The 23,523-nt window shown below is 39.6% G+C and overlaps 3 protein-coding genes across 3 annotated transcripts in view; all 3 read left to right on the forward strand.

Annotated features, from left to right (window-relative positions):
- Positions 1-909: 909 nt before the first annotated feature.
- Positions 910-6,143, forward strand: endou (endonuclease, polyU-specific). Its single transcript, XM_032513041.1, has 8 exons — positions 910-1,030; positions 1,145-1,270; positions 3,255-3,423; positions 3,541-3,746; positions 5,175-5,285; positions 5,363-5,469; positions 5,564-5,706; positions 5,797-6,143. The coding sequence occupies exons 1-8, from the start codon at positions 973-975 to the stop codon at positions 5,909-5,911; spliced, it is 1,035 nt and encodes a 344-aa protein (XP_032368932.1). The 5' UTR covers positions 910-972; the 3' UTR covers positions 5,912-6,143.
- A 5,268-nt stretch (positions 6,144-11,411) lies between these two features.
- LOC116688408 (neurogenic differentiation factor 4) lies at positions 11,412-14,543 on the forward strand. The gene is made up of 2 exons (XM_032514447.1): positions 11,412-11,658; positions 13,337-14,543. The coding sequence occupies exon 2, from the start codon at positions 13,343-13,345 to the stop codon at positions 14,345-14,347; it is 1,005 nt and encodes a 334-aa protein (XP_032370338.1). The 5' UTR covers positions 11,412-11,658; positions 13,337-13,342; the 3' UTR covers positions 14,348-14,543.
- Positions 14,544-21,780: 7,237 nt separating this feature from the next.
- LOC116688395 (zinc finger protein 385A) overlaps positions 21,781-23,523 on the forward strand; it is a 31,678-nt gene continuing 29,935 nt past the window's right edge. Inside the window, exon 1 of the mRNA XM_032514427.1 lies at positions 21,781-22,252. Coding sequence (XP_032370318.1) covers positions 22,240-22,252 — 13 coding nt within the window. The 5' untranslated portion in view covers positions 21,781-22,239. The remainder of the gene's footprint in view (positions 22,253-23,523) is intronic.

Genomic DNA, 23,523 nt, shown 5'->3' on the forward strand with positions numbered 1-23,523 from the left:
TCACAATTAACAGGAGACTTGGTTAGCTGGATGAGCGTGCACCCCATGTGCGGAGGCACAGTCCTTGACACAGCGGCCGAGGGTTTGGTTCCGATCTGTGGCCCTTTGCTGCATGTCATCCCCCTCTCTCTCCTATTTTCCCATAAATCTGTCAAAAGCCAAAAACAAATGCTAATGATAAGTTCCCTCTTATTGCTTTCAATTGTAAAGTGTTGGTACATTGTCTGTTTAAAAGCATCTTAAAGACTCACAATATTAATAGGCTTACAAATGCTCATTACCATTATATTTTGTATTGTATACTCTCTGCAGTGGGAGTATGTGTCCCCAACATGACCCGGGACACTAAAGCAGGTGAGCTATTTTAAGTATTCTAAACTATCTTGCATAAACCCTGTGAGATACAGCATCTGTTCATTTTGGCAGGAGAAATAAGAAAGGCTCCTTGTAAATGTATTTTTATTTTATAAATGTAATTTTGTATTGGACAATATAGCCTTAAAATGCAATAGACTAAAAGAGACATATAGCCTCATAGTTTTCATGTAACAAAATTGTATTAATTGTCACAAAAAAACAGTGTAACATCTCAGGTGGCAATCGTTATCACAGCTCACATCTTGATATGGTTTTATTTTAAAACATTAAAGCACCGCCTGTGTGCTAAGCAGGTGTGCAGTTTCACAGAGAACAGAGAGAAAGTTACACTTAAAAAAAAACATTGTTAAGAGGTAATTTACAAATGCTTATTACCATTTTAAACAATAGCTTAAAATTAAGAAGTAAAAATGTCACACTTGACACATTTGATCTACGAGACATGATCACGATGTAGTGATTGACATCCTGACTGGAGGTATGGGCAGGGTTAATGTCAGTGTTGTGTTTGGATTGGTCACATGAAACTTGCTATAAAAGGTGAACCAAGCTAACAGTCAGTTTACCTTGTTTTCAGGTTGCAGCTGAGCCAAGATGAAGGCCATTGCTGTCCTTGCACTTTGGGTGACCCTTTTCTACCAGGGATACAGCAGTAAGAGATTTTTTCTATCACCATAACCTAGTGTTACAGCTTTATATAACCAAATCATGCAGTTACATATAGGATTGTCATTAAGATACCAATTTGTTGTGTTCTTATTCTCAGACACCCTGGACTCATGTCAGGGTCAGTGTGGTTTTGGAACAGACAACAGTTTTTTCTGTCAGTGCAACCTGTCCTGTGAGCGCTACGGAGACTGTTGTTCTGACTGCACTGAAATATGTAGAGGCAGTGACAAAACTTATTTTATGACTAATAGAATAAAATAGTAAAGGAGAGAATAGACATCTTTATTTTCCGCACTTAAATAAGATGAAAGATTTCCTCTGCCATAGATGAGATAAAGACAATAAATAAGTAATAAGTATTAAGTGGGCCAAACGGTTGTGATGAAAAAAAGTACTAAAATATTAACAATTAAAGCAGTGATAAGTACTTTACTTTTGGCACAAAAAATTCCATTATAATCTTTCAGCATATTGTAATTCAAGTGGTCTTTAGTATTTAGGCTTGAGAATATGTCAGCTCGTGACAGGAGACTTCTGTCAATCACAGGTCCTTTCAGAGCGAGAGTATTGGCTGTTCTGATCATGCATTTCCCGTGCGAAAGAGAGAAGAGGGAGAGCTGCAGAAAGAGGTCTTACTCTACTACCAACCACATGTCACCATTACTGTAGCTGTCTCACGTGCTATACAGTATATCACTGTCAGTCAGCTAACTTCTATCTGTTTGTGTTAAGCTAATCTAGTTATGACACCTGGTCACTTTCCCACAGACACTGACTCTGAGCAGTTAGCAGTCAAACAATCAGCCCCGTGTACTGCACTGAAAATCTGTTTCCTTAACCAAATATCTAGGAGTTCTCCTTAGATATTCTCCCCTTAAACTTCTCAGACAGTTTAATTTGTTTGAGGCTTAGAATTATTAGCAAAGAGAAAAGTCCTAAAATGTATCAGGACATTGTTTTTTTATTATTATTATTATTATCATTTCTTTTTCTCCTATTAATCATCTCACGACCCCTCATAATTATCTTGTGACCCTTTGTAGGTTCCCTACGCCGAGGTTGGGAATCACTGGATTAAACTACCTGTTTATGAAGTAGTTCAAATTACCCCCACTATGACCAGCTAGAAGAGCAAAATGCTGATTTAGTATTAGTATTAATAATGTAATTTATTATAATATATGTGAATATATCAATTACAGGGGAATATTATTTTGCAAAATGAGTAAATTTACTATCGATACTTCAAGTAAATTTGGTTGATAATACTTCTTTACTTTTAATTTAGTTGTATTGGAAATGAAGACGTTTTTTCTCATAATGGAGTAATTTTACACTGTGGTATCGGTACTTTCACCTTAGCAAAGGATCTGAATACTTGTTCCACCACGGATGGCGTGTGGCCAACCTCTCTGGTTGCATTTTCTTTCAGCATTTGACCAGCGGGTGTCGCTGTTGGGTATTAAACCACACTGACAGCAAAATAAAATTCAATTTACTCTTCCCTCAACTTAACCTGCTCCCTTCTAGAGCATTAATACCCACTGGTGGAAGAAGTATTCAGTTCATTCACTTAAACAAAAGTAGCAATACTGCAATAAAAATGTACTCCATTACAAGTCTTATTTTGAACATTTTACTCAAGTATAAATACAGAAGTATTACCAACAAAATGTAGGACTTGAAGAAAAGCAAAAGTTCTCATCATGAAGAAGGACCCCTTTCAGACTTACATTATTTTTACTGATTTTAACAACATTTTAATGTTTTAACTGCTCAAGGTGGAGCTCAGTCAAACTATTTATTTTATATAGTGTAGGGATGTTTAATAAGACATATATAAGAATCTATTATGTAAATTTAAAGTGTTTTTTTCTATTTGATTGATTTATTGATTGTACGGTCTGTTTGTAATTTATATAAAATCTTAATCTGAAAAGGAACTCAGAGATGTAAAATAAATGTAGTGACATAAAAAGTAGTTTTTTTTCCTCTGTACTTTTGTAGATTATAAGCATAAAGTAATATAAAATGGAAGTAATCAAGTAAAGTACCTCAAATCTGTACTTAAGTACTTAAGTAAATGCGCTTAATAACTTTCCACCACTGGTAGTGCCACATGTAATAGGCTTACAGAAATGCATAAATCACTATTCTACGTTAACAACACTAATATGATGAAGACATGATTTGTGTGTATTTGTGATGTTGTGCAGGTGGAGGTAGTGTGATCACTGATGCTGAGATCAAGGCTCTTTCTGAGACACTCTATGCTCTGGATTCAAACAAGGCTTCAACCTCAGAGTTGGTCATTGACCCTCAGGCTCTGGTGCCAGGCTCTCAGACGAGCTCCAAAGACGATCTTTCCGCTGCACCGTGAGAAGATGATGTTATTAGCACAGCACTCTATCGTCGGCTCCTTTGTTCTTTTTAAATTTGATGTGCAGTATTTATCCCGTTCCGTTTCACTTTTTTTTGTTTTTGTGCTTCCAGCTTGTTCCAATACCTGAATGAGGAGGCTCTGTTCTCCAGACCCACCTACGCTGCTCTCCTGGCTGTGCTGGACAACTATAACAGGATGACTGGACAGACAGAGGACTTCAGTCCTCAGCAGCTGGTTGAGCAGGACGTCTTCCTCAAAGAGACCATGTCCAACACTGAGCTGGGCAGAGAGCTGTTTGCTTTTCTCTTCACAAAAGGTAACTATGACCACATGTATTAGTGGTTGAGGATGACTAACGTAGAGGTCTGGTATTGCAGTAAGAGCTCTAGTAGACAGAAATTTAAAGTCTGACACTCTGGGTCCCCCAAAATTTAGGGCAACATGAAGAAATGTAATATTAATGCATCTTGTCACTCTTCTTATTCTTTATCTTACTTGGGGAAATCATGCTCTTAGTTTTAAAACTACAGTTCCCATGTTGCTTTGACAGATGCAAACAAGATGTATGATTTTGCCATGGAAACAGTGACTAAGCTGTGGGCTACAATTTGAGAAAATTATTTTTGCCTCAATTTATTTACATTACGTAATATTGGCACCATTAAAGGTATATATACCTAATTAGCTATTAGCAGTTACTGTTTGCAGTGTACACATAGATGTGAAGACAACCATCACTGGATCATTGGATGCTGAAGAAAACTTAGAAATGTGATGATTCTTAAGAGAGTTCTCCAGTTGTAAGGAGTGTCTTTTTTCTATAATTTCTAAGAGGATGTATGAACATGTATCCACAATGGACATAAAATATACTTCAATCCTCAGAAAGTTTAAATAACACTGAATATAAAAACATTTTTACCATTGCTGTGTGTTTAGATTCGACTGAGTTAAGACTCAGAGAAGAAGTGACTCAAATTGCTGAAATCTAGCAGGGTCTTTAAAGTGCTCATATTATGAACAAATCACTTTTTCTGGGATTTGTGGTGTTATTTTGTGTCTCTGGTGCTTCTACACGCATACAAAAAACTATCCATGCTGTTTTGAGTGAGATACGGGTTTCTGAATGTGTCCTGCCTTCAGTCTCCGGGTGAGCTGTTCAAAATCTGCACGGCTTTCTAAATAACTTGCCGAGACGAGGTGGCTAACTGTAGCACAGAGCTGGCATTCTTGCTCGTTCTCAATGGCAAAACACTGCTACAACACACACTAGTTCACCATAATCTACAAAAAAACTACCTACATGTCCCTGTTCTGCAGGTATTCCACAAGTATGCCCTCGTTTTGAAGAAGTCTCCCAGCTAATCCTGCCTTGTACTGACCAAAGTAGGAGAAAGAGTTATCTAGCTGATGTGATCTTACGTAGCTACAGCGCATGTGCAACCCTCAACAAAGATAGTATCAAAGTGAGATGTCTCACTTTGTGGTTAAAACAGAGACCCAAACACACAGAGTGAAAACAGGATATGCAGCAACCAAAATATGGTGTTTTTTGAAAATGAAACCATAGAAACCTATTCTGGTACAACCTCTAAATACAATTATGAACCTGAAAATGAGCATAACATGGGCGCTTTAAAGTACCTTGTTTACCTTTTACCACAAGCAGTATTGTTGCCTCATGTCTCTTTCTATGTCGCTTCCTCACAGATTGTTTAAAGTGTGTGTTATTCTGTATTTTAAGGCATCTATGCATCAGAGGAAGAGTTCATTCAGGACCTGAAGATGATGTGGTTTGGTCTGTACTCCCGCAGCAACAAGATGGACTCCAGTGGCTTTGAACACATCTTTGCAGGTTCGGACAGAACAGATTTCTTACAAACACCACAGATGGTTTGCTTTGTGATTATTAAGAAACCCATTCCGTATTAGGAGAAGTCAAGGGAGGAAAGGTGTCTGGTTTCCACAACTGGATTCGCTTTTATCTTCTCGAAAAAAAAGGACAGCTGAACTACTACAGCCACAGCTTCAATGGGCCTGTAAGCATCCATAATATCGCAATATGATGATTTAAACTGTGACATGTTTAGCACTCCCTTAATTTTCTTTCTTTGCTTCTTCACCTGCTCTCAGTGGGCTACCTACCCTGATGTCATGGGGATGCAGTTCATGTGGGAGGGCTACTACAAGCAGGTCGGTTCTGCAATCATTGGCTGCAGCCCTGAATTTGACTTTGCCTTATACAGCCTCTGCTACATCACTCGCCCTGGAAAACAGTAAGTACATGTCATATGATGTTTTCTTGCTTGTAAATCCTTGCTCATAAATTTTCTGATTTAAATTTTGTTATCATCTCCCATCCGCAGGTGTCATCTGAGCCTAGGAGGGAAGAAGCTCATGATCCAAACGTACACATGGGATAACTCTTTCTATGGTGATGGGAAGAAGTACATTGGATCTGCCTTCCCTGCAACCCCTTAGAACTGAAGCTGCCATCTGCTAAATAATAACCAACTCACAGAGAAGTGTGCTTGGGTTGCATTACACTCATGAATTGAATAATAATAACAGGAGCACTTCTCTTAGTGAGAGGTATTCATACATTTAATTAAACTTGTCAGTTTCAAAGTTTAAAAAAACATGTGGCGATATAAAAAAACCTGCTTATTTTCATTCCCAAAATGTTTCTATACAGCAGGAATAAAAGGAAAAAGAATATATCTCTGCATATTGCTTCTTTCAGAAGTGGCCCACTCTGACACATGCATATCCACTTGCATAAATAAAACAGTAAACCAGACAGTCAATTAATCTGCAGTGTAACCTCTCATCAGTCTTACAGACCAAGAGAATGTGGTGTTCTCCCAAGGGCATGATCAAACTGTGCCTAATGGGGCAAGATATGGGCGTTTACACACCCCGAGAGGCACAATACTGACACCAACCCTTTAGTAGTGAGAGCATGTGTGCATCTGACACAATTGCTTATTGTCCTATAAAACAGCAAAACAAAAAACAAAATGCAGTCTTTTGCAGTATGAACTATAGAAACAAAAAGACATTAACAGATCATGTTCTGCTTGACCTGCTTCAAACAGTAGCCACCAGCTAAACCTGTTCTTATCAGCTGTCCATAAAGCTGTGTGTGTGCGTGTGTGTGTGTGTGTGTGTGTGTGTGTGTGTGTGTGTGTGTGTGTGTGTGTGTGTGTGTGTGTGTGTGTGGGGTGTGTGTGTGTGTGTGTGTGTGTGTCCAGCTGGGATGGGGGTTGATTTTACTCTTTCACTCATCTAGGGTGACTAACAGGATAAATCCTGGTCTGCCGACGGAACAGGGGACACACTTGCAGCCCTGTTTGAAGAAAGTATTACAGGAGATGGATCTGCCACGGATCCCATTGTCCACCAGTCTGTGTGCATTCATGCAAAACAAGAGCACAAGACCAGTCAATTTGCAGGAAAACTGCAGCCTTCAGCAATTCATCTGTCTTAGGCCTCACATGCAGTCAAAATGTTGCAGCAACAATAAAGTTAGCCCAGGGAAGAATTTCTCTATCTCTCTATATCTGTCAGAGCATATTACATTTTCTGAGCTGTTGACTCTAGAAATTAGAAGAGTAAATCTTCTATCTTTTCACACTGCCTTCTTTTTAAAGCCCCGGTTGAATCAAATTAAACCACAGTGGGGCAAAGAAAAAAAGATTCAATTGTTTCTTTTGTCACTCACACAACTTCATAATCGAATTATAGCTGGCCACCCGCCAGCGTGTCCTCGCATCTCCCCAAATGGGCTTCTCCTGGCAGATCTCGTGAGCCACCTGACTTTTGTTTTGTAATTATATTATCCCGCTCTCCCTTTAGCGTGTTGTGGCTAATGGCTGCGCGGGCTAGCCCAGCTGCACATGCAGAAACAAAGCTGCTTATGGGGCCAGACAATGGACCCGTGGAAAAGGGACGCCCGAAGGCGGTCAGCCAATGAGCACGCACAACAGGGGGCCAACCGAGGGTTTAGGGAAGGGTTAAGGGGGTTTAGGGGTTCAGGCAGAGGGGGGATCTGTTTTACCCAGTAGTGGGGTCCATCAATAAGATGGTTAGTTGGAGGACACATGGTCAACATCAACCCTGCCTCCCCAGGGTCGATGCTGGGCTGGAGGGAGGTTCAAGTTCTGGCTTAGATGCCGGCCATTTCTAAAGTTGATTGGGGACCATGAAATACAGAACAACATTCATTCTCTGGAGTTTTTTGTGTCCTTTCCGAACAATTTGATGACCATATTGTCATTTGAAGTGGATTCAGACGTATGCAGAGTGAGAGATACAATCTTGATCCACTAAACTGACCTTCTCAAAGCTGCTGATATGTTAGAGGAAAAGGGATTTTTATTGCTGCATATGCAATCCACTTCCATAAACATGAACTATACAAACACACATACACACACACCAACACACACACACACACACACACACACACACACACACACACTACTACACACCAACATGCACATAATCCTCATGCTGTGACGTTGGCATCTCTCAGAGGACTTCCAGTATGACAGATGGACAAAGCCCATTTTCCCCCACTGTCACAAACAGATACACTGGGGATTCATGGTAAGGTCATGTTTGTGTGTCTACTGGAGTGAAGTTGTATCTGTCCGTCATATTTTTTATTATAATCAACTCAATTCCCATCTCATGAACATACCTCGAAAAGGTGAGGCACTGTGCTCTGAGCAATGTGAACATGCTGAGCGAGCTGAGCAGCCAGTGGAGAATAGATGAGCATCTGAGCCAGAGAAGGCCTGAGTTTAAGAGAAGGCCATCTGGAGCAGGACTTCATCATGTGCGGTCAGCACTGAGAGACCTGGGGACATTATGGCACACATACACTTTTACCCTTGGGCACCACTTGTGGAACATAAAGACTGGGTGAGATACAGTAAGTGGGTCAAACTGAAAAGAAAAATGATGAAGGAACAAGAGCAGTTTTGTCCTGACAAATATATTTAACAAGTTGGGATACAACTCATACCCCTAAAACAAAATGAAATACAAATTCTAATGTATGTTACTAACATAAACACTGTTAGGAGTGTGTGCAATGGGGACACAAGGCCTCAGCTATCATATTCCCCTGCTAGTCCCACTCTGGGGATGCAAGAGTCCCGGCTCTGCTATTCCCATTTCAGGCTGCAGGTGTGGAATAGGAAAAGCAAAGACCCACGGGGATGAGCAGTGGGGAAGGTAGTCGGACTGGGAATGAATGGGGAATGAGAAGCGCATAGTTTGGTTGTGCAGATTACCTTGTAACATACCTCGAGCCTTTCTGTTAGAGCATGTGGGACTCGGTTTCAAAATCATGCAAATTATCTGCTTCTCTGTTCCCCAATCAGTGATGATGAGGGTCAACACGATATCCTGTTGTTGTTCACGTCTTTGTCACAGAACATTAGTGTGGTTCAGGGGTAGATTGTTACCAAAATGTTATACATATATATACAGTATATATATATATAATCACTATATATATACGGTATATATATCTACATATATACACTACCGGTCAAAGTTTGGGGTCACTTACAAATTTCCATGCCATTTCATCATAGACATAATACCAGCTTATCTGAGTGGGTGGCGGATCTTTAATACAATATCTACATGCCCATTTATCAGCAACCATTTATCCAATGTTTCAGAGGCACATTCTGTACTAATCTGGTATCATTTTAAAAAACTAACTGAGAAAACACTGGGAATCCTTTTGCAATTAGTAAGCACATAATGTAATTTGAAAAACTGCTGACGGGTTAAAAAAAACAATGCAAACTGACCTCAGCTTTGGTATTCTGTCTATAATGGAGGCAATGGAAATTTCTAAGTGACCCCAAACTTTTGACCGGTGTGTATTCTTATAGATACATATATATGTATATATACAGTATATTGTTTTACCACTGACCTTTTGGTTGTGGCTTAAGAGGTAAATTTAGAAGGACGTAGGATTATTTTACTCAAAAGCATCAAGTAGGGATGTCCAGACACAATAATCTTCAATTCTATACATCATGTCCCTTTTGAGTCACTTCATAAGTGTAGGATTTTTTTTTCTTGGTCAGAGCAAAGCCTCAGATGCAATTTGTGTTTTTGTGAGTGACTAATTTGTCATTTGAGTTGATGATTCGCTTGATATGTGCAAGTTTAAAGTTTGATTTGATGATCAAGTTTTTTGAGAATCCTTTTAAAGCCTTTGACAAGTAAACTTCTGATAGTCTGCATATGTAAAATATAAAGATGATTTTACCACCATTTAAAAAAAAAAAATTAAATTTTCAGAACAAACTTATAGGATAATCAAAGAAAATCAAAAAACTTACATCATGCATCATACAGCCTTTGGCCTGTTGAAAAATACCAGAGGTGAAATGTAACAAAGTACTACACTTAAGTATTTTGAGGCACTTGTACTTGAAGGGGAATTGTGTTGTTTGCAGACATCAAAGTCTGTTTACGGGTCTTTTATTATTTATTATTAGTATTTATTGGTGCATATATGAAACAAAGTTGTATAAAGCTTTTTGGGGGGCTGCAGAGCGAGCTGGGTGAAGTCTGATAAATTGCCTCAAGTGATGTCACTTGAGTCAGCGTTGGTTGGTGCTGAAGACTACAAGTTTGACACGGTTAAGAAATCTGGGGTTTTGGAGTTAGAAAGAAGTGATCTTACCTCTGTGGCATGCTCCTCATCTATGCTTGAGGCTATATTAGCCGCTACTAGCATAATAAACAAATCTCTCACTGATGTGTCAGCGGTTGAGTTGCATCGTAGGTATTGTAGGCGCCAGGTTTTGACAAGGAAGAAGAATGTGTGAAATATACTTCTGCTTCTGCTAAATCATGCTAATTTTTTTTTAAACTGTCTATTATAGTCTGGCAATATTTTTTACACTTTTTATTGCACTGTAAACTTCTACTCCACTATTTTTCAGAGATAAATATTACACTTTTACCTCAACCAGATTTGGCCGCTATAGTGTTAAAAAATAATCGTATTCTAAAGGGTTCATTGTAGATCCAAAAAATGGTTATTCTATGGCATCACTCCGAAGAGGAGTTGTTCCAGTTAGCATCTTTATTTTTCTGTGTGTTATATAGCCTATTACTTTGCAGATTCAGACATACAGACCTTAAGATCAGTAGCCCATATAAAATATGATGAGACAGTATATAGTTTAAAGCTGTAAAAAACCTCCCCTTGAACAACTGCAACTTTTAAATGCAGCATAAAAATATCAATGATCAATAAAAATCATCCATTACAACATAACAGTATAAAAGCGAGTAATACGTATAGGCTAATTTTACTTTTGATAGGCTGCTTAAAGTAGACAATTGCTGATGGTGCTTTTACTTAATGCATAACCTTTTTATTCACCTTTTATATTTAAAATTGTACTCAAGTAAAGGATGTGAGTACTTGCTAGAAGTCCTAATAGAACATTGAATGTGGATTATGGTTTAAGGTGCAGAAGGGAGGGACCTATATGCTGCAGAGAGAGGAGGCCATTAAGAGTGTCAGAGATGCTGTAATTGCACACCTTATGTGACCAATACCCCGTCTGGTCAGAGCTGCCTCCTGGGTAAAATGAACTTGTTCAAAAGCCTGTCTCCGCAGTGCTGAGGGATGGATGGCTGGATGAGGGGATGGAGCAAACACCTGCTCACACGCAACTTCAAGCTGTCACATACAGTTAGGCTCAGCCGACTGAGCGCGTCTCTCCTCCGTTCAATGCAAACGACTGCGGATTTGGCGGCCGCCCTCGTAAAGCAACAAAGGCCTGGGCCTCTCCTGCTGTCTGGAAAGTTTCAGTGAGCTTATGCACATCTCCCTGACCCTCCACACACACACACACACACCACACACACACACACACACACACACACACACACACACACACACACACACGCGCGCGCGCGCGCGCAAGTCGACGAGTAGAGCTCCAGGGGGCTCGAGCCACGGGCCGGCCACGCGCGAGCTCAAGCGCGTCAACAGGAATTGGATGGGAGAGATGGGAGGAGCTTTAACGTGGAGGTTAAAACCCAGAGCCCCCGCAGAGTGACCCACACTGAGACACTTCACCACTGTTTGACAGTGGACTGAAAGGCCAGACTGTGAAGACAAATACCATCGATCAAACTTCCTGAGGAGGTCCCGGGACAAATCAGCACTGGTAGGCTATGTTTATCAATTTGCCTATTTAAGCAATTTAGCCTGGAAGAGTGTGTAGGACTCGTTTAGTGTGTAGGCTATTCGCAAGGTTTTTTCCAACTAAAACACCAATTCAAGGAGTAATACATAGTCTACGTCTAATAGAAAAATAGGCTATATAACCTAAAGGCTTATTCTTATAGTCTACTTCAATCGACATTTACCAAATAGCAGCTCAACAGGCACTGTGCGAGGCATTAATATTTCTGCGTTTGGAAATGTCGGATTTCAATTCAATCTGAGTCGCCTGTCACTGATCTGGGACGTCGATCTTTCATTTAATCCCATGGTCGTCGCTTCATCCGCGGAGAAAATCCTGCGATGGCCCAGATAAGTCCTGTCAGTGACTTTATCTTGCCGGGGCATTACCAGTTGACAAGTTGAACGGGATTACCCTGAGAGAGGGGGAGAAAAGGAATAAAAATAGATAATGCATTTATACAAATTCAAATAGCCATCACTTAACACAAAGTTATTGTTTAGGTTAAGTCTTCACTGTGTCGGTCAATCAGTTAGCACACCTGTGGCGGAGGAGTGCGCGACAAGGGGGAACTGTTCAATGCTAAAACATTTTGAGGACTGCTGACAGTCAGGGTTTACAAAATAGTTATTAGTCTACTATTGGTCAGCATGTGAATTAAAACGTATGCTCACTGGCTCCAGGCATGTTACATCCTTTACAGGACTGTAGCCTTTTGAAATGCCAAAGTCCCCCCTGAAGCATCTCTTAAATTCCTTAGAAAAGATGTGACCAGTCACCAAAAAGAAGAATTCTTAATGTTCCTATTATTTAGATCTGAAATAAACTTTTATTCCGTTAACTGTTAAATTGTGTTTACTGTAAATTTTAATATGACATGAAGGCCTAGAAATACAGAATCCTACATGTTCCATTGTCCTCAAAGTAATCACATTTAGGCTGTCTTAAAATACTAAAATATATAAAACCTACAAAATACCCACTGTGTAAGGTTTTCATTGTAGTATTTGAATATTGTGTTTGTTGCTAAAACAAAAACTTGACCTCAGCATCTTTACAGCTGTAGCTACAGTCCTGATCCTTTGCCTTGTAATAATTCATGATCACTAACACGCGTGGGAAGAAAAACTACATGTATTCAGTAAACTGATTCATGCACAGCTACCTGAATATTACCAATCCTTTAGCCTGGTATAAACCTGAAATTCTGATAGTTGACTACCTAATCAAAGTCTCATTACGTACTGGCAAGAGCATGACACCATGAAGGTGGAAAAAGTATTCAGATACTTTATTTAAGTAAAAGCATGGATGCAATACTTACATATGGTTATTTGGTAGTAGCTGGTTGAGTTTAACACATTTTATAAACTTCTCATTTTGTATTTAAAATATAAGTATACAAAGTAACTAGTAGGAGAGTAAAAGAACAATATATTCCTCTGTTAAGTAGTGGAGTAGCATTAAATAGAAATACTTAGCCTAAGCAAAAGTACAAATACCTCAAAGTTGTACTTGAGTGCAGTATTGACTTTCACATTACTTGCAGAAAATTGTTACTTTTGAACACTGACATTATTCTGCTGCGGTTGCTCGTGTAGCGATGATTGAAAACAATTTTTTTAGCAAGTGTTTGACAAAGATGTTTTCTTGTTCCTAGAGTACTATGATGATTAAGCCATATGTGAGACAAGGCGAGGGAGAGGAGGTCGTCAGCCCTCTGCAGTGGATGGACGGAGACATGAGCTCACCTGATGGAGATGCATCAGTCTCATCACACCACTACAGAGCAGGTGGAGTAAACCAACAGGACAGGGACATGGGGAGTGAGGATGCACAGGAAGACGAGGAGGAGGAAGAGGAAGAGGAGGGACAAGAGGATGAAAACGAGTCCAAACGACGAGGGCCCAAGAAAAAGCGAATGACAAAGGCCCGGCAAGAGCGATTCCGTGTGAGGCGTGTAAAGGCTAATGCCAGGGAGCGTTCACGTATGCACGGTTTAAATGATGCACTGGAAAACCTGCGCACCATCATGCCATGTCACTCCAAAACACAGAAACTGTCCAAGATCGAGACATTACGGCTGGCCCGCAACTACATCTGTGCTCTGTCAGAGGCCCTGGAGGGGGGCCTTTCCACAGAGAGCAGGGCCTTCATGGAGACACTGTGTAAGGGCCTCTCACAGCCCACCAGCAATCTGGTGGCTGGTTGCTTGCAGCTTGGACCAGTTTCTGGTGCTGGGATGAGGCCTGAGGACAGACACAGAGTGCTGGCAGCACCTGCTCCTCTCAGTGGCATGGTAAGCTATTCCTCCCCGGGCCTGCCAAGTCCACCATATGGCACTTTTGACTCTGCTCACCTGCTTCACCTGAGGGCGATGAAAGGAGGAGTGTACGAGAATCACTCGCCAAATGAGTATAATGGCGGCGGTGTGGGCACCCCTCCATACGACGGCCCCCCTACACCACCTCTGAGCATCAGCAGTAACCTAGTGCCCAAACAGGAGCCTTCACCCCACTACCGACCCCCACACCACTACTCCCCCTCCCCTGTGGACCAGGGCCTGTATCAGACTCAGACCAGCTATGACGTACACTTAGAAGGGCCATACGACTCCTACCATCCACAGCACATGCCCCCCCGACAGATAACCTCCGTCTACAGAGACTAAGATGGATCAGGAGGGTCAATTCTGATTCAGCTATCAATAAACCAGACTGATCGTCTTCACTCTTCAATCCTTCATGAACACTGACTGACACTGAAGGACCAGTCTCTCTGCTCCCAGAGAAACTGTAGAATAAAAATGGGTTGTTTACATGTGTGGTGCACTGCTAAACATTGTTAAAATTAGAAAATGCTTAAACCAATATATTTTCTTAAAACACTGATTACCAAATAATTTAAGGACCTAGGGGTCCTAACAGGAAATGTTGCTTTGGCTATTTTGAACAGATGTCCTGTTACTCTGATGTAATCACTTCTAATTTAGCTTTGGTAACATCAGATATTCTACATAAATTTAAAGTATTTTTTATTTATTCTCTAATTTAATACAGTGTATATGGACTTTGTTCTGATGTGGATGTGTGTATCTGGTTTTCCTTTTGTACATATTTGTGGGAAGGCTTCTTTTTGTTTGCTACTTAGACTGATAGTTCAACTCTTATATTACTTTTGTGTCCTTCTCTTTTGTTGTTTATTACTGTATTTCGTGTTTTGCACTCAAATCATATTTCAGAGTTAGCTTTCATAGAACTATGTAGCTGATCTTTACAACCTTTTGTCTACAGAAGGTACATGAAAACACTGATCAAGGTAAAGAACCAAAAACGTCATTCTCAGGTTAATATTATCAAAATGAATATGTAATTTCCAATAAACTTGCATAGGATACCATATCATTTTCTTTAGCTTTTTTCACTTTTGTTGTCTTTGGAAAATTTGATGTTATTAAAATATAAAAAAATCAATTAGTCTGTGGATTTTGTGTGTTTTGAAAGACAGCCGGATAGATGGATAGATATTCTTCCTTTTTTTGTCTCATGACACAATTAATTCAGCATCACCATCAGTAGAGCGAGGGATCCTGTTTAGCTGTGACTTCATTTCTCATTTTTCTCCCCACATCTCTGTGGTTTAGCTTCACTAATCCTTTGGATGTCTTTTAATGAAAGGCGGGATGTGCGAGGCAGGATTGTAAGATAAAGATTTATGATTAACATGGCTGCCTGGACATGCAGAGTTTCTTCTTCACTGACACTGTGACGGCATAATCCTGTCCTGACATTCTCTCAGGCCCCAATTTAACACTCACATGTTTGTATGCATAACGTTGACCTTTCGTACATTCAGGAACATACATATTTGTAATATCTGTATCAAGATGTACAGGGTTACCTGACTTTGATTTTTTTTAAAGAGAAGCAGGAGTGAATGTGATGATTAAAAAGAAATGGAGAAACATTAAATTAAAACAGGTGGAAGTAAGCACAAAAGAACAACTGACTGAGTAGAATAATATCAGCCTGAAATGCACTGTCAAAGTGAAGAAGACAATGTAAAAAAATAACAACTATCTGATCAAAGAACAGCCACTTCTGTTGATTCATGGTGCAGGCTGGTCAGTGTGAGGGCCACCCACTGAGAGGTCAGCTAGAGGGGGTCACAAGGGCAATGTGGGTCATGGCTCACTGGTGGGAATGGTCTGAAAGAGTCATGGTCGCCAGTTGAATCATCTTTTTGCTGGTCTACTCCTCTTTCTCTTTGTTTGACCGCCACTTTCTATTTAGAACAGTGTGTGTTTCGTAAGTATGATGTTGGGGGTTATATTATGGATGAAATGCTTATAATCCTGATAAACACGCTGATGAACATCCCATGCTTGACCTGCGCTGGGAGAAATATATCACTTTGTTTTCACAAGGATTAGTATAAGCCTATGTGTGTGTGTGCGTGTGTGTGTGTGTGTGTAAGGTCAAGCTCACTGAAACCTTCCAGTGTTTGTAGTGCATTTGCACTACTATCCAGGGAAACCAGGGACTAACGTTGAAGGGGCAGGATGAACAAAACATCTCTCTACTTTTAGAAGGCACAGACTATCCTCAGACAGGACATCTGACACCGTATATGTAGGATATTCCTTCTATATTCACATGCTAGATGATAGACCATTGATAGACCAATGTTTTAGGGGAGAAAAAGATTTGTCATTTGCAAAAAGGCCACTTCTTCACCCAAGACGACAAAGGGCTGAGTTTGGCCTTTGTGACCTTTGACCCCTCTGACTGTGATTCTAGATGACCTAAATGAGCCCATGACTGAAGCAGAGATGTTTTATGTGCTACTACTATCTCAGACACTTCTGTAAAAGACATTTTTAAGCTCAACTTTCAGGATTAAAGGAACATTTTGATAGTGTCTGATTTCACGGGTCAGCAATTTTTTTAGTAGTTTCCTGGTAATGTTGTACTAATCAAAAAAGTATATAATAATAAATAATAATACAATTCCAAATAATTTATTGCAAATGTAACCAAGTCTTTAAGTCAGTGCACAAGTCAGTTGAGTATACCCATATGTTACATTTGTCTACAGCCATGCATCAATTCAACATGTATTGAAAATAAAGTTTCCAATAATAAATTAGTATTTACTTGGGTTTAAATAGAGCAGTTCTATCAAAGAAATTCTTATGTTTCGTATAATATTTAATTGCTTAACTCTGGTAAGGTTCTAGAAAATTATTGGGAATTAGAAACCCGTGAAACAAAGCATTACTACATTTTTGTTTATATTGCAGCTTTCTACCGCCTAAATATTATCTGAAAGTCAACTAAATTTTATATATACGTATATATACAGTATACACTACTGGTCAAAAGTTTGGGCTCACTTAGAAATTTCCATTGCACTCCATTGTAGCCAGAATACCAGCTGGGATCAGTTGGATTGTTTTTTTAACCAGGGCAGCAGTTTTCAGATTATATTATGTGCTTACATTATTGCAAAAGGGTTCTCCAGTGTTTTTCTAGTTAATTTTTCAAAATTGTATCAGATTAGTAAACAGAACGTGCCTTTGGAACATTGGATGAATGGGTGCTGACAATGGGCAATGTAGATATTACATTAAAGATCAGCCACCCACTCAGATCAGCTGGTATTATGTCTACAATGGAGTGGAATGGAAATTTTTAAGTGACCCCAAACTTACACACACACTACCTACACACACACTACCTAATATACTGTATATATATATATATATATATATATATATATATATATATATATACATACATACTGTATATATATATATATATATATATATATATTAGAACAGTGTGTGTTTCGTAAGTATGATGCTGGGGGTTATATATATATATATATATATATATATATATATATATATATATATTATATATTATATATATATATATATATATATTAGGTAGTGTGTGTATATAGTAGATAGTGTGTGTGTATATAGTAGATATGTGCAGTGTATGCTTGTCATCCTGTGTGCATGGTTGTGTTATTTGGGATGAAACAGTATTAAGCAGCTGATCGGAGCTCAGTGTCTGAATGGTTGCATTAACTCACTAATCCAGAGGGGAGAGGGGCAGTCTGGGCAGCAGCTCATCATCTCTTCTGCGGCACAACAGCATGCAGCTATTGTGCACTTGGTACCCAACAAAGCATGATGGTGCTAAAGACTCACTCAGGCACCGATAAACGTCTTAATTCGATTTAAATTTAAATGAAGTTCAGAAAAAAGTAGTATCCTGTTCTGTCTATGCTCACGAGGAGTGCTTTCGGCCTTTGGCTATCGTGACATACATTTGTTAGAACTAACACTTAAATGAGAAGAATAGAAATGCACTGCCACCAAGTGGTGAACGTTGTATTGCTGAAACAAAATCACGAGTTGGATGAGAGATGAGTAGTTGGCCGCTAGGTGTCCCCAGTAGACAACCTGCTGTAACTGTGACGTCTGACTGAGGCCTTCACTGCTTGGCCGTTCTGCCCTTGAGTGATTGAAGATCAGTCATCTGATAGACACACCAAACAGCCTTGTTAGTGTACAAATGTAACATTTTACAGTAATTTTGCACAAGGTAGAAACTGAATAAAACCTAAAACATTTGTTGAGATCTCATCTTTTAAACACAGTGTGCCGGCAAAGTAAGGAGTGGGAATAAAATTAACCTATTTACATGTAAACGAGTTGATGGAGTGTGTTTGGATCAGAATAATCAGGCTAATGAAGGTACCTGGGGACTTGGCTCTATCAGAAATTTACATGCTGTCCTCTATCCAGCGAGCAAACGTATCAAATTCTATAATTATTTACCATGAAAGGACATGAAAAAGGATTAATCAAGAAAATCTGAATGATTAAATCTTCAAAGGCAGCGCTGAAAAACAAGGTTATTGCTTGATCAATTTCAGTTTTGATTTTGTTTGTTAATGCCTCTATGGATATTGAGACAAATGGGTGGGTCTAGAATCAACCACAAATGTTGAACTCCCCATAATGTAAAATAATAAAAATTGGTACAGTGGGACCACGGTTTGCAAAAGAAAAAAAAAAACTGGCAATGCAGTTTAATCAATACTGTATTCAAGTGTACATTTAAATTACTTGTACTTTGCTTCTACTTTATACTTCTACTTCCCTAAATTTCAGAATGAAATGTTTTTACACTTTTCACTATTTCCTGACAGCTATAGTTACTAATTGATCTGCAGAATATTTATCATACAAAACATATGAACATGTTCTGAAGTAGCCCAGCAGTATATAAAGTAAAGCTGAACATTAATCGTGCTTACATGTTTACACATCAGTAATAATTTCTAAATACTACACTTTACTTTTGGTACTTTTAAGTACATTTAGCTGATAATACTTTAATGTTGATTAATCTCTATTCTCTTACAGAAATGTATTTGTTTCATTTTCTTCTTTGACCTTCTGAGGAAAGAAATCCCTTGCCTCAATGTACAAGGTGTCGTATTACTTACGAGTAGTACTTATGGACTATTAATTATGTGAGACAAATGATTACTTTAATTATCTGGGTGAAAAAGTGGTTTCGTCGGCCCAAACAGCTACTTATGTCAAGAAGAATGGAGACGTTTGTAAACCTTAATGAGCCATTTGTAGAGCAGAGGAAGAGGAACCAAATCTCCTGCTTTTCTCTGCCGGATGTAATGGTGAGCGTTCTTGCAAAAACGTTATGGCAGAGAGGGAGAGAGAGTGTTTTATAGAGAGAAGCGCGACCCCGAGGGCGAAAGGAATCACTGTGTTTGGGTGTGTGTGTGTGTGAGTGGTGTGTGTGTGTGTGTGTGTGTGTGTGTGTGTGTGTTTGTGTGTGTGTGTTTGTGTTTGTGTTTGTGTGTGTGTGTAATTGTGTGTGTGTGTGTGTGTGTTTGTGTATGGTGGTGTGTGTGTGTGTGTGTGTGTTGTTGTGTGTGTGTGTGTGTGTGTGTGTATGTGTGTATCTGTAACTGTATCCCCCTGGTGAAATGTGCTTACTGCTCCAGTTTGCTGTCCTTCCCCACTGTCCCTTAACCTAACCCCTATGTGGCATGTTGCCAGAAGGTTTTTGTGTGTGCATATGTGTGTGTCCATATTATGCAAATTAAATAAAAGTGAGGGTGTCTGCCTCAAATTGAACCGGAATATGAGTTAACATCTTGCGCAGCAGTGTCACAACCTGCCAAATCTGACAAGGACAGTGCTGTTCCTACTTTTACTGCTGACAATAAACACTTGGGTTTTTAACTAACCTATCTCATTTACACAGGAGCACTTCACACACTGTCATTCAACTTTTGAGATAGCTTTGATAGCCTGTGCGTAACACCTCATTTATCTACTATTTTCTTAAGGGTAAGTTGTAAAATGCACAAGACAGAGAGTATAGCTTCTTCACAGGTCTTATCGCATACCAGAATTAGGCTGACATTTACTCAACATTGCGCCATGTGTCAGTCTCACCTCAGGCCTCGTCTCATGCGTCTCCATCTAATACTTTCCTATCTCCGAGAAACTACACTTGCAAGCACATTTATGATATCCAATCTGAATTTACACTTACTGGCAGCGGAGTGAAATCGACATGCTAGCATACAGGAGCCCAACAGTATCATGTTTGTAAATGTGTGACCATGTATGTCTCAGACCCATCCACATTTTTATTTTATCATCCCAGCACTTCACTTTGGGTGTTTCATGAGATGAGAAATTAAACTGCGTAATAAGCAACTGAGAGACTGAGAGTGTTTTGGAATGACAGTGGATCAGATTGACTCTCCCCACTCTCATCTCTGTCATTTCCAGCCTCAGCAGGACGCTATTTTTAGTAAAAACACTATGATAAACCAACTGTATACTGCCTGCCCAGGAACCAAACCACAGACAAACAAAGTTAGTGACTAGCTGGTCAACATAGTTGAGCAGTTCACAGCTAAAGCGGCAATGTTACCAGAGGAGACGCTAATGTTGCTCAGTAAAAACACGCTTTCCACAATAACTTTATAAGGTGATAATACAAGTGGATCCCCAATTTGACAAAAAATGTCAAAGAAATAATATTTATGCTATTATACTAACATTTCTGGATAATCAATTCGGAAACATATAATATGGATAAAATAAGCTGACAGGGATGTCCGTTTACTGGTTAATCAAGCAAATTTGGTATTTGTTACACTGATACAAAAATCAAACAAAAATCCTAAAATGGGTTTTCTGCCACAGTACAGTACAGCAAGTTGACAAATGTATATTCTAGTCTAGTCTCAGTCAGGGTGTATAGGGTGTTATAATATCATATTGAAAAGGTTGGTGAACTGTGAGAACGTCACTTTTTTTATCAGTGACAAAGTCTGATGTTGTATTTTTTAAATAAATCAGAGTGTTGCCTATAGTTTCCAAACAAAGTGTCTAACATGCTTTTGCATTGTTGTATTTCTAGAGCACCTTAATAACTGAAGTTCTGTTACTTTAAGCCATATGCATTCCCTTGAAAATGGTTCCCCCTGCACCTTTGTATGAAACACCACCTTTTATCCACTTAACCTTGTGAACTTGCTGTCACATTTTCAGAATCAAAACACCAAAAGACAAGTAATTGCATGTAGTTGCAGTTAATTATTTGATCTAGCTATCAACTCACAAATGTCTATGTAATCAAAAAGGTGCATGAGATTCTTCTTCCATCAGATATACAGTAGTATTTGAGCCATGGTTTGGATAGTTGTGTGACACACTTTGTTTATTATTTATTAGAGCACAACATAGGCTATCTGAGAAATAAAATGTTTGGACAGAGCCATTTATGTGGGAACCCATTTCCAAATTTAACATATTCACCTGTAAACCATCTGTTTCATCTGCCAATCACATTTCCCTTCTTCGCGATGTCAACATTTTCTTCCTCTCCTTCACGTCGCTCAAGTTTCAACAGCTTGCCACACACCTCCTCCATAACACAAAACTCTGCCATCCGTTGCTGGGTCCCCCTCCTCCGTCCTGCCCCTCCTTTTCCTTACACTCTCTCTTTCTGCTTGTATCTCGCTCCTTCCACAGTTGTCCTCACATATTAGGTTCCCTCGTCATAAGAGGCAGAATTAGCCTCTGGAATCTTGTGCACTTTTCCTTCACTCCCAGGAAAAAGGTGAAAAAACATGCAGAGAAAAACCCAGAGAGGGATGAAAAGGAACTCAAAAAGAGAAAGAAATTGAGAGGAAGATGAAGAAACTGAACATCAAGCTGCCTGCTGTTTGATGCAGCCATACTGTGGGCATGTGTCTGCCTGTGCCGAGCATTTCCCTCTCCACTCACCAGCTGACTGGTGTAGGGTCTTTGCTCATGTCGCTTAGTGCTACTTTATTTATCTTTTCACAGTAATGTGAGCGTGAACTTTTATTTATTCCACTCAGAGAGGACTTCTGTCTGTATTACTTCATGCTGGCTGACACACTGACCTTTGGATTCTCTACTGGACAAAGGATTTGTATCACTTCAACCCTAGTGAAGAACAGAGGCGACCAATGTGGGGCTCAGGTAAGATCATCACCGAATACTGAGCAATGCAACACCACCCACAACTCTGCGCATTCCTCCTTTGATCACCATAAAATGAACTGAGAGGTACACAAGCCAGGATCGCTCATTATTGCAATAATCAGAGCAGATATAAAGAGCGGGATTATAGTCTTCAATGAGGCTTTGAAGGTCTCTCTCTTTGATGAAAGTTAGTGCAGTCTCTAACAAACGTCAGCACTCACCATCAGACAAGAGTTTGGACTTAGACCTGGTCTGCCCCCTGACTTTTTACATACATTGTCGGTATGATGCAGGGAAGGAAAGATGGAAGAAGGGAGAGGGAAGAAGAGAAAATTAAAAAAAGAGAGTGACTTTAAACTTAAATAAACAGGGCACTGTCTGTGCATGTCATGACATTCCTGACCAAAATGTTCCTTCATTAGCATCACAGCAGTATGGATGAGTTTGGCAGATGCAGGAGAAATAGTGAGCATAATGTGCAAGATACAGTTTTATAAGCTCAGGATTCAAATGAGGGCCAGATCAGTTGTGTGCACATCCACAAAACCTGTGGGATAGATGCTGGAAATCAATGCAAAAAAGGAATGGATTTTTTTAGTTGCAGTTGGTTGAAAATGTTGCTCATAACATTAAAGGGAGTTGTGATTCCAGTGTGGGGGTGCTGCTTCTATTTCACAATTCAAATAATTGTCCAGTGTCAGCTTAATCTGCCACAACAGAAAAAAGGATACAGTGGTGTGTTTATTGCATGATGATTGGTTTACACATGGGAGTTGTTCACCACCATTGCCATCAATGCAGTCAGCTTCTCCAGGTTAGGATTCCATCAGTTATCGTTGTTCTGGAGGTTTTTAAAAGTTATCAGAAGCGGTCCACTCCTTTCCAAAGCAATCGGACCAGGTAAAAACCTGGTAAAAAAACCCCTGAATAAAGCAGTTTCACGTTCACAAATTTCTCAGACGCTGTTTGACTGAAACAGGATAGGGAGGGGTCATATCATATTGGGGGGTCTGGGTGCCCTCCACCAGGAAAGTTTTGAGCTCCAGAGACTTCCTTTCCTGCATAACGTCAGGATTATTAGTACTTTTCTTAAAAGATTAACCTTGTTGATTCACTCCCTGTAAACAGGACTTATGTTGAAACAATTTCAGGACAGATCAAAGAAAATCTTAATTCATGATCTACTTACAGTACCAGCTCTTCCTGGAGCTTTAAACCACTCTTATCGTCTTTTTCAGTAGATGGAGTTGACTTAGGGGTCATGTGCC

Source organism: Etheostoma spectabile, chromosome 4 (genome assembly GCF_008692095.1).
Source record: "Etheostoma spectabile isolate EspeVRDwgs_2016 chromosome 4, UIUC_Espe_1.0, whole genome shotgun sequence".
In the NCBI taxonomy this organism is placed as follows: domain Eukaryota; kingdom Metazoa; phylum Chordata; class Actinopteri; order Perciformes; family Percidae; genus Etheostoma; species Etheostoma spectabile.